Source organism: Dipteris shenzhenensis, chromosome 4 (assembly GCF_047967505.1).
Source record: "Dipteris shenzhenensis isolate YYH24624 ecotype China chromosome 4, Dip_SZ_1.0, whole genome shotgun sequence".
NCBI classification, from domain to species: Eukaryota; Viridiplantae; Streptophyta; class Polypodiopsida; order Gleicheniales; family Dipteridaceae; genus Dipteris; species Dipteris shenzhenensis.
Genome location: NC_141599.1, coordinates 28,487,545 through 28,503,557, shown reverse-complemented (window position 1 = coordinate 28,503,557; position 16,013 = coordinate 28,487,545). Strand labels below are relative to the sequence as shown.

Here is a 16,013-nt window from a genome sequence, read left to right as displayed (position 1 = left end):
GAAGCCCGTTTTTAAGGTCTTCTTCATGATTTTTTTCACCCCAGAAGTCTTTCAAACACCTATGTCTTGAGTTGCGTGCTTTGTCAGTCCCAGTGCTAGAGGCAAACTCATAACCAAGACTGGAGGTGAAGTCATTGTAATCGAAACAGTAGATGGAGCATGCAAAAGAATGGTTGCGACCCGTTTTATAACAGTTACGAAAAGAGTCCATTGCAGGCATGTTATGGCAATGGAGCCCTTCCGAATGCACGGTGGTTCGTCCATACCTTGTATCTTTCCGAATCTAGGGGATCTTTTGCCAACGCCAACGTTTCTATTCTGTTCTCGCCAGCAGATGCTTTTTGGACTGGCCACCGCACAATATACATACTACTTCCTTCCAACGCTCCAGACAATGCCAATGTTTCGATTCAATTTTTGCCAGCACGCGCTTTTTGGAGTGGCCGCTGCACAGTATACATATTACTTCCTTCCAATGCTCTAGAAAGCGAGAACAGCTCGCAGGGTTGAAAGTTCCAACGCTCCAACATTCCAAAGAGCAAGACCCGCTCGCAGTTGAACACAACAAACAGAATACCTCGCGGAATGGCTCCAATGCTCCAAAGAGCGAAACCCGCTCGCAAGGTCCAATGCTCCAACGCTCCAGATAGCGAGACCCGCTCGCAGGGCTGAACACTGCATCAAATAGAATATCTCACGGAATGGCTACTAACCCGGGCTTGCATGCGATCAAGGCGGGCGACCAACCAGATGGCAGAACCTATTTGTTGGACAACAAAAAACCAACCACGAAGCGCTAGCACAACATGATTCGCCGTTTAAAAACGATGTGCGAAGCACGAAGCGCCAAATGGCAACATCGCATTTGCCATAAGTAAAAGCAGAACGCACAAAAAAGGAAAGAATTAAATTCACAAATAAACACAATTTTCGCTTTCCCTTGGGGAGGGGCTGGGCTTGGAAGGCAGGCCAAAAATGAATTTTCCCTTTAGCAAGGGAGGGTGGTTTTACAAAGGCAATAACAAATCTTCACTAGAAGTTTCCTAGGTAGCTAGTGTGGTGGATATGCCGGTCTCCTTGTAATAACAAATCTTGACTATGGCTCATTTCAGCTACCCATCATCTCCCCGTCGGTGCTGCTGCTCTCCCTTCTATGTCTCCCTCCTCTGCATTCTTGCCTTCCTCTACACCATCACCTTCAGAGCCTCTCTTCTTCGCCTCCCCCATCGCTTCTTCGTCTCTAGCATTGCCTCCCCCTCTCTCTACCCCCAGTGTTCTTCTCACCCTCCCAGCCTCCCCCAGTCGCTGCGTAAACTTCCAGCCGGTGCCAAATACTTGTTTTACGCTCCTCACAGTGGGTTTACCAATCAGGTCGGGGAACTCAAGAATGCTCTGCTTATCGCCGCCTTGCTCAACCGGACCCTCATTTTGCCTCCCGTATTTGATCACCACGCTGTAGCTCTAGGCAGCTGCCCTAAATTTAAAGTGCGTGAACCTGCTCAAATGCGTAGCTCGGCATGGTCGCACATCTCTGAACTCATCCACAGTGGCAGGTGCGTTTTGACCCTCTCTTATGAGTCCTGCATGTACATTCTTTACTCTATTTTTATTGAACAGGATTGTTTATGTTACCCATGGGTGCAACCACTGTGTATGTCGCCAATGTGGGTTACCGACAACTTGTTGTGGTCGCTCCCCTGCAGACCAAATACCCTTCTCAGCACAGTCCTTTAGTGGAACTCAGATAAGCAAGCACTCTTCAATGAGGAGAAGAACAAATGTATTACTGGTGATTGCCAGGCCCCAACAGAAGTAATGAGGATAGTAGTTAGCATAAACATGATGTCCACAGTCATCTTTCTCTCTCTCTATCTCTCTGTTTACAATCAGCATCCCACGCCAGACCCCTTGCCTGCTACACGATTGCCTATCCCATTGGCTGTTACACTATTGCCTTATGTGCTGGCCTGGGTGACCCATGAGGCTCCCCTAAAAACCTAAGAAGGATGGGCCAGGTCAGAGGTGGGAAGTTGGACCTCTTCATTCCAATACCACATTTCACTGTAGCCCATGTAGATCCACGTAACATGAGAATGTTTTGCAAATAATGATTATATAGAACAACATTTCACAGTAGCCCATGTAGATCCACATGTATTGCCTCCAAGTACGATGGGAATATTTTGCAAATAATGATTATGTAGAACGACAAAAATCTGAATTTGTATGATCGGATATATTCTAGTCTTACAAAGGTATATTTTTCTATCACCTTTGCGGACATGCAAATTCTTTGAATTTCGGTCCAAGTGTTAATAAGCTTTCAACTATACTGAAATATCTTACGCGACTGCAGAAGCCCCATTAGCTAAAAATCTCTATTGGACTTTAGAACAGCAAAAATCTGAATTTGTATGATTGGATATAGTCTTACAAAGGTATGTATGTAGCATTTGATTTAGTGTTCAAGCACATGAAGCATGTGGTTGTTGAGCAAGGTGCAAAAGATTGGGCCTACAAAGAAGCTTGAGTTATTACGGACTAATGTCAAAATGGATAGGTCAATGCCCCACATGTGAGCTCCCATATGAGGAGGACAACGAGGCTTGAAACCTGCAAAAGGTCAGGGTATGGGCTGCCACATAGGTGGTTATCATCTAGCATGAGTGGGCTGCCACATGGGCAGCACATGGATGATGGCCAATCATTGGCTACCATGTGGGCAGTAATAAGGCTGCCTGTAAAGCAGCCCTAGGGATCTCTCTTCACATGATTTGTGGATAAAGTTTGCGGATTGTGCCCCAAGTTTAAACAACCCCTAATATTTGGTGCGTGTCAAGTTCGAGGTTGTTCCTTGCTTACGTGGGGGAGAGCTGGATGGTTATTTGTCAGTTCAAGGATGGCTTGGTTATCAATGGAGCTCATCACTTAGTACTTGTTGAGGAAGGTACTTGGTCATCCGAATTATTCCATTGTTTTCATGCAATTTTGACAAGGTTGGAGATCTGGATGCCATGCGGTCACATGGTTTTGGATGAGGTTTCTTATTGGAGTTAGGTTTTTGGTTGGAGTCAGCAAGACGTTATTTGGGGGTTACAGTGATGTTGGCTTGTGATCCAGTTTGGCTACAGGTGTTTGTGGACGATGCGAAGCAGTTTTTGGAAAGCCTAATGTTTTGTAATCGGACGGAGTATGTGGAGATCTTGTGTCATAGCATCACAGAGCGATACCTGGAGGGCCAAGACCTGCGATTGTATGGACCACTACTGGAGGATGCCTTCAACTTGTTCTTGAGGGATTTGGAGCATCTCTCTTATGGGCAGGTGTTAAGACCACATTGAGTCATTTGAGAGGGGGTGTTAGAGTAGATGGGTCAATGCTATGTAAGCCCCCATATGAGGAGAAGTATGGACTGCCACATAGGCAGCCATGAGGAGGACAACAAGGATTGACACTTGCAAAAGGTTCGGATATAGGTTCAGGCTGCCACATAGGCCAGTTCATGTATTAATTAACAAGGCTGCCACATGGGCAGTACACTTGGCTGCCATGTAGGCAGCACATGAGCTGCTATGTAGCCAGTAGAGCTACCCAGCCACGTGGTTTGGCAGGCCTAGCAAAGGAGACGGAAAGAATTCCCCAACCGGGCTTTATATAGGAGATATGGGCCCGTGGAATACTTGAGCATGGGTTGGAATGGTTGCTTGGGGCCCGATATGGATTAGGGCTTGGTCAGATGTTATGGTCCACTAGGGCCTGTGGTACAGAAAGGCTTATAGGTCAAGAGTTGGTCCTAGGTGTGGGTTGGCAAACCTTGTCTAGTCCCTGGCTCAGCTTTCTAGACGTAGGGTGATCAGCCCCCTCTCCTACTTTAGTGATCTACCTTGACATCTGAAGGACGAGACCTTGGCAAAAAGGAAGGTACTCAAAGCTGGATAGGTGTGTCTCTTGTGAGGTTTAAGGTTGGATGTGTTTGCTTTGTCATTAGTATCGTCTTTTTACTTCGTGTATGGTTCACACATGCCCATTCTCAACTTCAAGGAGGATGGCAAATTGATACTATGGATAACATCTGTAGGCCATCCTCTGGTGGTTCTAGTGATGCCCTATAGGCCATGGTATGTGCCTTGTAGGCATAAATAAAGACACTTATAGTGTTAGTGTCTTTTAGGCCACATAGGACTAAGTGACACCTAGGACACTTAGTCCTAGGTGTAGGTACTTGTACCTTGTACTCTTTAGTTTTGGATAATCTAAGTGTGATGTGACGGATGTTCTTCTGTGACCCTTTCGTACCTGCACTCTCTCTCTCCTTTCAGATCCTACAGTGGTATCAGAGCTGAGTTCTACATTTGTCTTCCAGCTCTCCTCACCCCCTTTGAGCCGCCCTTTATCGCTCATTGGAAGTCTGCTCCTTTGCTGGTCGTTCCTGCTACAGCCTGTTCGAGGCTCTCCAGCTGCTGTCCAAAGCTGCCCGTACATTTGCGTACCAACTGCCCCGTACATTTGCATACCAGCTGCCCGTACATTTGCGTACCAGCTGCCCGTACCTCTGCTGTACCTGTTCAGTGTCGTACCTGAGATCCTACAGTGGTACATGCTGTACATGCGCCGTACCTGCTCAGCGCTGTACCTGCTGTACAAGCGCTGTTGTACAACGTACCTGCGTCGCACGTCCGTACCTGCGTACAGTACTGCGCCGTACTGTACTCCCTTGTGCTGCACCTTCCGTACCCGCAGACAGTACTGTGTCGTACAGTTTTCGTACAGCGTACCAGCACTGTACCCGTTCAGTACATCGTCCGTACAGGCATCATACAGCCTCCGTACAGGCATAGTAACTGCTTCCGTACTGCCATCCATACAGTTGTGTCTACTCCGGGATTTGGTACAGCATTTGGCACGTGTTAAATCTCTTGCAGTCTTTTACTGTTTTTTGACAGTTTTTACTGTCAAACCCTAATTTCCAACAGAAAAATTTAGGGCTTTTGACATCTGGACCTTTAACCTATCAATACAATACTTTTGACAAGGTTGACAACTGAAATCCTTCCAAAAATTGAAGTTTTCAGTTAATTTCAAGGTTCAGGACTGTCACACTGTGCCATCTCATCACTCAGGTCAACAAAATTTGGGGCTTTTGTGTTGGAAGCTCAATTTCAACTGGTGTTTGGGACAGTATCTCATATTTTTGCAGTTTCAACCCTTGAGGCTATACATTGGGTCAGATTCGCATACATTGGGTCACATTTGCAAAAAATTCAGCAATTTGGGGCTTTTCTGCATTTGCCGTCTTTCTGGCCTATTTGCCCTCATTGAAATTTGGGGCCTTTGCCAGATTTGCCGTTTTTGCAGTGAACATTGCCTGCCACAGTCACATTTGGGTCAGATCTGCATTTGCCCTTTGATTTGGGTCAGAAATTTGCAGATATTTGCTGTCATTTTTTGGACAGCCAGCTTTTTGCAATGATAGCCTTGAGGCTTTTGGGTTTTCAGGTCTTTTTCAGGGTATCACATTTGCTATGGCTGGGAACAATCAAGATTTATTTGGAGTTCTTCGTGAAGATGATAAGTTGGATGGCACCAACTATCCGATGTGGTCTTATCTCATGAAACATATTCTTGTTGCAAAGCATTTGTGGAATATTGTTTCTGGGGCTGATCTAAGGCCAGCCAATGCTACAGTGGTTGCCTTAACTGCTGGTCCTTCTGCAGGGGGTACTCCTCCTGATGCCGCTTCCTCTAGCACTTCTGCTGCTGCTCTTCCAACTCAACAACAGTCAAGATGGGATGCAAGAGATGCAAATGCACATTCATGCATTGCTTTATCATGCAAGAGAATCATTATTCCACACATCCAGTCTTGCAGGACAGCAAAGGATGCTTGGGATAAATTGGCTTCTCTCTATCAGATTCGCAATGAAGCTCATGTTGCATATTTGAGAAGGCAATTACAGGAAGTCGAGTCTATGGATGCATACCTGACAAAGGTCAAGGACCTCATGGAACAGCTTGCCAACATTGATGAGGTGGTGCCAAATTCACAGCTTGTTAGTACCACATTGAATGGGCTGCCAGATACATATCAAGGGTTTGCTACAACCCTTCGATTAGTGGCCATGGTTAATCCAGACCACTATTCTTTTGATCAGCTAGTTACTTTGCTTTTGCAGGAAGAGCAAAGTAGAGCTAAGAGACAAGCCATTATTCCTAAGATGCTTCACATGCACATGTTCTTCAGGATGATTGGGCATGGGCTGTCCATTGCTCATTTGATCCCTCCAAAGCTGATGCATTCTTTATTGCTAATGATGCTCAGTCCTGGTACTTTGATAGTGGTGCTTCCAAGCATGTTACATCTTGCAGACAGTTGTTTCATTCTTTAGCTGATGCACCTCGAGGAGGGACTGTTACATGTGCTAATAATGCTTCATATGCTGTAAAAGGAGTTGGAGATGTGCAGCTCACATCCATTTCAAGCCATCCTGTCACTCTGACAAATGTTCTTTTTGTGCCTGGAATTGAAGTCAACTTGATTTCAATCTCAGCAATTGCTACTTCAGGTTTCAGAGTGATTTTTGATGGCTACAGATGCCTAGTTTATGATCTTCGTGATGACAATGCCATAGTTCTCACTGGCACTTTACAAAAAGGGCTTTATCACCTTGATCATCATTCAGCTGCACTTTCTATTGAAGCATTGGCTATTTCAAATTCACAGCTTGCTGAAACTCATCTTTGGCATGAGAGAATGGGCCATCTCAATTATAGAGCTCTTGCAAAGCTACATTCACAGCAGATGGCAAATGATGTACCTCAGACTCACACAGTTTCCAAACATGTGTGTGAGGGTTGTCTTTTGGGTAAGATGCATGGATTTCCTTTTCAAAAGAATTGTCCAAAACTCTCACAAAGGAAATTGCAGCTAGTACACAGTGATGTCTGTGGCGCAATGAGGACAAATGCCATTGGGGGGTATAAGTATTTCATGACTCTCATTGATGATTTCACAAGATATTGCTGGGTATATCCTTTAAAAGCCAAATCTGAAGTTTTCTTATGCTTTCAGAGATGGCTGAATATGGTTGAGAATGAATCAAGATGCAAGCTTGTTACCCTCAACACAGATTAGGGGGGGAGAGTATATGTCAAAGGAGTTTGATGCATTTCTGTTTTCACGGGGCATTATTCACTCATGCACTACTCCTTACACTCCTCAACAGAATCCTGTTTCTGAAAGGAAAAATAGGTCCACAATGGAGATGGCGAGATGCATGCTTAAGGTCAAGTCTTTGCCCAATAAATTTTGGCTTGATGTAGTAATGTGTGCCAATTATGTGTTGAATAGATCACCTACTCGGGCATTGAAGACTGTTACACCTTATGAAGCATGGAAAGGCAAGAAGCCTTCACTTTCACACATGAGAGTTTTTGGGTCTCTTGCATATGTTCATGTACCATCTCAGCTGAGACATAAGCTTGATGACAAGGCAATCAAATGCATATTTATTGGTTACAGCCAGGAGAGCAGCGGGTATCGGTTATATCAACCAAATACTGGGAAGATTATTGTCAGTAGAGATGTAATCTTTGCTGAACATTCAGCTTCTCCTCTTGTGGACTGCAAAGCAAAGCCAGATGTTGACATGTTTGATGCCTTTGAATCTTGGTTACCTCAACCATCATCAGAAGAGGATTTTGACCAGCAAGATGAGCCTCCTGCAGGCCCTCCACTAAGCAATAATCAGCCACAACCTCATGCTGATTTGGAGGTTTCTCTTCCGGCACAAAATGATCCCACTACTCATGATGCAGTCATTGAAGAAAGAGGTGTCAATAGATAGCAAAGGCAAGTTCCCAGATGGCTTCTTGATACATTGAGGGACAGCAAACAAGATCAGCCTTTTGCTGCCCGGACAAGATCAGGGAATAGACAGCATGGTCACTTTCTTGAGTTTGCACTCCTTGCTACAGCTTGCAATGAAGAGCCTCTGTGCCATAAAGATGGTTTTGACAGCAAAGAGTGGATGGATGCAATGAGAGCTGAGTTACAATCTATTGCCAAAAATGACACATGAGAATTAGTAGATCTCCCTCCCGGCAAGCATGCCATTGGAACGCGGTGGGTCTACAAATTAAAAAGGAAATCTGATGGCAGCATAGATCGATACAAAGCCCGTCTTGTTGCAAAAGGGTATGCCCAACAACAAGGCATTGACTTTGAGGAGACATTTGCTCCCACATCCAGGATTACTACCATTAGATGTGTCATTGCCATTGCAGCCCATCATCATTGGCAAGTGCACCAGCTTGACATCAAAATTGCTTTTCTTCATGGGGATCCGCAGGAAGAAGTCTATGTCACACAACCTCATGGATTTGAGGTTGTTAATTCTGAAAATAAGGTATGCCGGCTTAGAAAAGCCCTTTATGGTTTGAAGCAGGCACCCAGGGCATGGTATGCCAAAATTCATGCACACTTACTATCCCTTGGTTTTCAGAATAGTCCCACAGAACCCACTCTTTATGTCCGTGGGAGTGGATCTGATTTTTTAGTGCTGATTTTATATGTGGATGATATGCTCATCACGGGCCCAGATACTCAGCAAATTGCAGCTTTCAAGGCTGATTTGCAGCAGGTTTTTGACATGTCAGACATGGGACGGCTCCATTATTATTTGGGCATACAGTTTGCTCATGTTGAGGGGGGTATCATGATGTCTCAGTCCAAGTATATTGGACAGCTCCTTGATCATTTTCAGTTTGAGGATTGCAAGCCAATCTCTACTCCAGTGGACCCTGGCTTCAAATTCTCAGCTCATGATGGGAGCCCACCATGCGATATCACTCTTTATCAGCAGGTAAGAAGAATTATTCGCACAAGTTACCTTCTTCTTAGTGGGTGAAGAATGCAGAGTTACAAACAGACTCTTCTTGGAAGTGATGTGCTTTGAAGCACCACTGTCAAAATACCAAGTATGAAGTGTCTCATCAACACTAAAGGAGCATTCATCCTTTGAAGGATCGTAACTGCAAGTCAAGAAAGCATATGGGTCATCATCATTAGTGGCTGTAATATCAGAACTACCCACTGAAAAATCTGAAGTGCAAGACAGAAAGGCATAGTGCTCTTCAACCAAGTTGGCTGCAACATCTCGTCCATCATGAGAATGTGGAACTGATGCATCTGCCATAGCCATACCGGAATCCCTTTTCTTCTCTTTGGCTATGCGCTTCTTGCACTCTCCAATATAATGACTTGGCTTCTTGCAATAATGACAGATGCTCTTCTTTTTTTGCTTATTTGTATCACCCTTTGCCTTATAAGAAGGCTGTTCAGAATCCGCTTTATGCTGATGTGTGGGCTGATTGGCATGTGGCTTTTGCTGCCCTTTACCCTTGGGCTTGAATTTGGAGAGCATAGCATGCTCGCCAGCCCGAGTTGCCATATTTCTGCGAGTTTGTTCCTCCTGCAACAGAAGTCCTACCAACTCGTGAAAGGAGAGAGGATTGCTGCCCCCCCTCAATGACAAATTCAACGAGGTGTGGAAACCGAGATAGGACTCAGGAAGAGAGAGTTCAGAGTGGTGGTGATCATCTCTGAATCCGGAATGACTTCATCAATATTCAGCAATTGTTCCTTGAGGTCCTGAAGCTTTGTGAGGTGAGAATTCATGGAATCTCCTTCCTCCATATGTGTATGGGAAAGTTCTTGCTTCAGAAAGGAAACCCTGGCATCATTTCTTACTGCAAACATACTCTCTAGTATTTCCCAAGCTGCCGTAGATGTCTTGCATGACTGAATATGAGGTATAATGAACCTCTTGACAGAAAGAGCTTGTGGATCTCTAGAGTCCCGTCTTATCTGTTCTGCTGTGGGAGCTCCTGGAGCGGCTGCTCCAACCACCTGTGCTGCATTTATACCTCTACCCTTGCCTCCAGCTGTAGGAGTGACAGGTGTAGAAAGTGTATCTGGTCTTGCTTCATCCTCCATTGACATAATCCCAAAGATGTCTGCCAACCAAGATATTGCGAACCATGAAACTCCACAAGGAGTAGTTGGTGCCATCCAACTTATCCTCCTGTGTGAGAACCCCGAACACCTCATTTGAGTTGTTCTGAGCCATTTTCTCCATATAATCTCAAAAAATACAGCAGACTGACCAAGTGAAATCCCTTGCTGGGATATACAATGCACAAGTAAAATCTGCAAAGAAAAATCTGCCCACAGTGACAAATACTGTCACAACCTGTCAAAGCTTAGAATGCACTTCAATTACCCTACAAATGCTCTCCAATGTCACTCAAAAATACTTGCAACAGTCCCAAAATGCTTGTACACTGCCAAATTGCATCAGAATGCCAAAAGCCCTAATTTCTTCAGGGAAATTGCATCCAAAAGAGGGCAAATTGCCTAAAATCCCAAAAATGCAGAAATTGCTGTGTAAAGCAAAAAGCCCCAAATTTTTGCAAGAAATTGCAACTCAAAAAGGGGCAAATTGTCTGAAAGCCCCAATTTGCAATTTATTTGCAAAAGAAGTAAATTCTACTGCCAATGTGTCCAAATGAAAATTCCCAAGTGCTCAGATGTGACTCAAACTGAGTCAAAAACAAAAGCTGCAAAAATCCCAAATTGCTTGTACACTGCCAAAATGCATTCGAATGCCAAAAGCCCCAAATGTTGAGCTGAAATCGAGCCAAATTTCACCCAAAAAGCAATTCTTTGTTCTAGAATGCACACAAGTCCCAAATTTCTACTAAAAAGCTTGACTGCAAATGAAAAACGAATTTGCAGATACCACTTTACGTCAAATGAACCTGTGCATCAACGAAATCCAATTGATGGATTGAGCCTATATAGACAACTGCGTTCAAACGATGCTTGTAGGTACTGGAGCTGATGGCGTGGCGGACGTACGGTTGAAGCAAGCAGTACAAGTTACAGATACCGTACGGAAGCCTTGCGCAATTGTATGGCAAAATGCAGATTTGAAAGCCGTACACCGTACGGAAGCCTTGCGCTGTTGTACGGCAAAGTGCATATTTGAAATCCACAGTGTACATACGTTGTACGGTTGCTTGCGTGCAAGTGCTATTATTGTACGGTGCTGATGCATGTACAGCTGTACGGACGAGCAGATACCAAGGTATGGTGGCTGATTCGAAACGAAGCGTACGGTCTGATTCATACGGCTGATTCGTACGGACGATGAGCGGAAGGCTGTACGATCTAGGAGCGCAGGTTGTACAACGGAGGGTACGACACCTAGAGGCTGGTGCGGGTTGAGCTACGTGAGCTTGGGTGCTGAAGTAGAAGACGTGGGAGCTAGTCCAGAAAGCAGAAGCTCAGGATCTAAGAGCACTCTCACACACGGACAATGGCAGAAGTCCGAGGAGAGAAGCAGATGCTCTGATACCAAATGTGAGACAGAGAGTGAGAGAGCAAGAGAGCTGAACGTCAGATTGCAATAGATGAAGCGACTGAATACAAGAAAAGGGAAAGGTTTTATCTAAGTGACAAAACATTATCCTTCACTAACCGTAGTTAGTGAACTAACTGTGGTTAGGGAAAAAAACCTCTAAAGAGGGAAAAGTGCCCCTAACCTACTTATTACATTACATTGGTCACTGCTAGAATAATAATCCTCACTATTCTCAAGTAACTCTAAAGAGAGTTTCCAGAACCTAGCTGTAAATTCAGTGTTATTCTCATTATCGAATTGCCTGAACCTTTCCCAACGGAAGGTCAATTCTTCTTCATGCATCGAAGGCATGAAAGTGGCCTTAAGTTGCTCTACAAATTTGGACCATTGAAGAATAGGCTCTTTTCCCGTTTGTGATAAGGACCACCACATCAAAGCATCCTTTTGTAGATGCAGTGTGGCAAGAGCAAGCTTCTCGTGGTCGGTCTTATCTTGATGAGCAAAATATAGCTCAAAATGGCGAATCCAATTGAGGATTTTATCCACCTCTCTTGCTCCATCATACTTTGGAAACTCTATTCTCTCTGGGGGTTGGAATTTAGCTCTCTTTGAGGGGGTACTTAAATCGTCATCCCCAAAATTCAGCACTGTCTTAGTTCGTAATTTTGTCATAATGGACTGTTCAATCATATGGCTAAGCTGAGAAACCAGCTTATCAACGGGAGACTCCTCTCTCCCTCTTGCACTTGGATTATAATCCATGTGGATGGGATTTTGAGTTAAAGGCGTAAACTCAGCGCCTTGCTCTTGGATGAACTCGTTTCTCCTTTCATTTCTGAAGGAAAACTCCCTATCAAGAGATTCTTGAAGGATGAGATGAAGGTAATTCTATACGTGGGTTATCATACTCAATATGTGTGTAACTCTCATCTACATTATCCTCTTCAAGAGGAGGTGATGGTGTTCTCTCCCTATGTCCTTTTGGTAGTGGAGAAAAAGGACAAGTTCATCATTAAATATCCCTCCTCCTTCCATTCTTTCCTTTTAGTAATACAAGAGAAAATGGCTTGCTGTAATTTCAGAAAAGGGGTTTATTTTACAGCAAAAGTCAAGTGTTGTTAGAGTTGGTGGTACTTATCCGACTCCCGCTTCGCTTGTGTCAAAAAACTACTTCATTTGATCTCTTCTCCCTTCTCTTTTAGCCTTTCTTCCTTGTTTTTATGCTGTAAACTGGTATACTCCGTTTGGGCTACTTGTTTTGAGCTGAATGGTGCTCTAGATACCGTTATAGGGGGTACTTGATGGGTGGATCACCCCCTTCAAATCTTGTTCCAATCCGACTTTCCATTGGGGAGAATGGGGGGGGGTCTCTTTTCCTCACGGTTTAAGAGTTTTAAAGGTCTATTCGCACGGGGCGGGGGGGGGTCACCCGTTAGGACACCCTGTTCTGTGTCCAAGACCACAAAAATCAGAGAAAGTCCTTACCTCAAGGCTTCCAAAGTTGAGGAATCGTGCCTTCCAAGACTGCAGGAAATGTTCAGCCTGTTTCGCACGGGGTCCTTGCAGAGGTTTGTTTCGCAGACATTTTTCGCACGGGTCCTTGCCAGAGGCCTGTTTCGCGCACAGATTTGCAGGCTCCCATTCCCTTTCGCGTCCACACAGGCCTCCCGCTTCCCGCGCCCTTTCTTCCGCCTGCAGCTCTTCACGCGTGGCCTTCCTGCTGCTCTTTTGCCTTGCGCCTTGCAGGCAATCTTCGTCCGCATGCCGCCTCCTTCTACGACTCTTTTCCATGCAGCCTTCTCAACACCTAGGGAAAATCATTAGAAGGAAGGATTATGAGTGCTGAGGGACCTGAAGGGTGCTAGCACATATGGTATCACCTAGAGTACAGGTTTGGAGCTGGGAGGTTTCTGTGACTCAGATTGGGCAGGTGGTTGGGACACTAGGTGCTCAACTTCAGGCGTTTCATACTTGCATTACATGCCATTTCATGGTTGAGCAAGAAACAGCCAACAGTTGCCCTTTCTTCCACAGAGGCGTAGTACAAGGTTGCTTGTATCGCAGCTTGTGAGTGTTGTGGCTCAGATGGATTTTTCGAGGATATGGACATTCTTTAGGAGGATGCAATCGTGATCTTGTGTGATAAGCAGGGTTGCATAGCCATTGCGAACCCCGAGTTTCATGCATGAACGAAGCACATCGAGGTCCATTACCATTCTATCCAGGAGCCATAGTTGCCAGACGTTTGGACTTTCTGCATCTGTCGAAGGCACTGCAGGGCTGCAATGGTCAGCAGCAGGATTGCGTGGCAGCAGGAGTAGAGTGCACTGCCAGGGCCTATTTATAGGCCTGGCGGTAGGCGACTTCAGCAACAGATCGCAGTCCAAACAGGAGCAAAAGTTGGACAGGTACAGTTGGCAGTTCTGGCAGACCCAGTCCAGTTTTTGCATAGACTTATTCGGCTGTTTTAGGGCAGGGTTCAGCCCTCCACGGTGCTTATAAATATCCTCCTATCTCAGCATACTCAACAGCAACACTGAAGCCTTTTCCAAGCAGGCGGACCTGAGGAGCGTGTAGAACATTTCTCTCTCTGAGAATTTAGCATCGCAATCATGTCTGATTGCTGTTTTTGCCCAGCACCTCTGCTGGATGTGTTCAGCTCTTTTGTGAGCAGGTTTTGCCACATCAGTGGATGAATAAAGACCGAGTTCTCCTTCTCTTTTCTCCGCTGTACATTCTTTGACTAGGTTTTCAATTTGTGTGCGCATCTTTAAGTGTTTGAAAAGAGTTTCCTAGATCTATCCTTGTGTGAGTGGTTCAAGCATTTAAGCCTTTATTTCTAACCCATCAGGGCTGTACATACAGGTATCTTGCCATTGCTGATGTCATTGACATATCATCAGTGCTTTCTTTATCATTGGTTAAGACCATAGATCTCCGCATTTTTGCCTCACTTTGGTGTGGAGTAGATGTATCAACATCATGCTCAGGTTCCTTGTGTAGCAGCCTGGTCACAGCTGCTTCAAGATGGGGAACATTGGAAAGCTGTGGGGCTCTGTTGTCAAGGCCTGAAGCAGTGCATGGAGAGTGTGTGTATGGTGTTAATGAAGATTGCAGAACAACAATTTGGGCACATGGCTTGCAAAATTTGAATATTTCACATCTAGAGGGGACAGTTCAACAGCATCAAGTTCCGTCTCAAATGGTGAATCAGGGTATAAATGCTAGGAAAGGGAACAAACAATATGCAAGGAGATATAAGGACATCGAGGAAGCCCTTGGCATGGGTTCAAAAGCTGCTAGATATGAGGTACTATCTTTTGGAAGTCTTTTCTCTTCTGAGTACAAGGGTACCCAGCTTCATGTGGATATTCGGCCCAGAAAAAGCAAGGCATTGATTAAGGCAGTTCAATTTCTTCCCTTCACCCCTGATATAATACATGCAGGCAAGTTGTATTCAAAAGAAAAAATCAGGAATCCCTTTTTCTGTGCTCAGGTGAGACTGCTCGATGGTCAATTCAAAAATCATTGGGTAAAAACGTTTACAAGTGTAAAATCTCAGCTACAGCTAGTCCAAAACCAACATGGACCTAGTGAAGTGTTACATGTGTTTCTTATGACAGACTTACCAGTTTCAAACTGGACGAATACTTACCTCGGAGAATTGGCTCGTAATACTTCCTTTTATAAGATACATGTTCTTGAGGATCAAGAGGACCTTGTTTTTGAAACTGCACAGAAACTTCTAAAAAGTGAGTTTGGTCTTCAGTCAGGGTTTCTTCCTCAAATGTCGCTATCAACTGGTTTTGATCTCAGGCAAGATCCTGAATACTTTCCCGATGTCATTCTGTGTGTACAAGAAATGATATGTAGCTGTGCTACGCTGGGGTTTGTAGGTACATCAGGCTCTACTATCGCTGACAACATCCTGCAACTTAGGAAAGCAAATATGTGTACTTCTGCAAGTGTTGACCTTCAGTGAGCAGATTCATGTTGATACATCCCATTACAATATGCATTGCCTTTTTTTGCAAGAAATGTGATGTGCACTCTCATTATGACTGATGGAGCAGCAATATGATGGGGTGCGTTGTTTGTTGATACCTTAGATGTGACTAAGAGTGTCTTCACGAATTTGGAAAGTTTCACAGATTCTAAATACTTTTCTTTTCATCGGATAGGTTCCAGATGAAGCTCGATCAGCCTCCGCCCTTACTGCTAGTTTTTATCATGACCAAGTTTGTCTTGCATATCTGAAGCCCTCTATATGTCACACACACACACACACACACACACATGTATGTATGTATGTACATACATACATGCATATCTCATAGCTACCAGTGAATGCCGTTCCCCTTCCGGAATAGGTGGAACATGGTTCCCTACTTGGAGCCATATCTGGAATGTCTTCCACGTTCTCAGAACGTGTACCGGGCCCGGGATGCCAGGAGCTCTGTTCCCCCCTTCCTTAAACACGTTCCCACGCTCCCTGCTTAGTGCCTCACAGAACCTGTAAAATGCCGAAACAGTGTTTTTCCACCTCACTGCTCAGCCCCATCTTCTTTCAGCCCGTCCTTTCAGCCCCCT

At 44.8% G+C, this 16,013-nt stretch overlaps 1 protein-coding gene across 2 annotated transcripts; it reads left to right on the top strand.

The window, feature by feature from the left end:
- The first annotated feature begins 1,001 nt into the window (after nt 1-1,001).
- Nucleotides 1,002-15,440, top strand: LOC147902680 (O-fucosyltransferase family protein). 2 transcript variants are annotated; one of them, XM_087373474.1, is made up of 3 exons: nt 1,002-1,553; nt 14,289-14,733; nt 14,870-15,061. In XM_087373474.1, the coding sequence occupies exons 1-3, from the start codon at nt 1,099-1,101 to the stop codon at nt 14,921-14,923; spliced, it is 954 nt and encodes a 317-aa protein (XP_087229600.1). In that variant the 5' UTR covers nt 1,002-1,098; the 3' UTR covers nt 14,924-15,061. The 2 variants fall into 2 exon arrangements, with proteins under 2 accessions (XP_087229600.1, XP_087229599.1); XM_087373473.1 differs by having other exon boundaries at nt 14,289-15,440.
- The last annotated feature ends 573 nt before the right edge of the window (nt 15,441-16,013 follow it).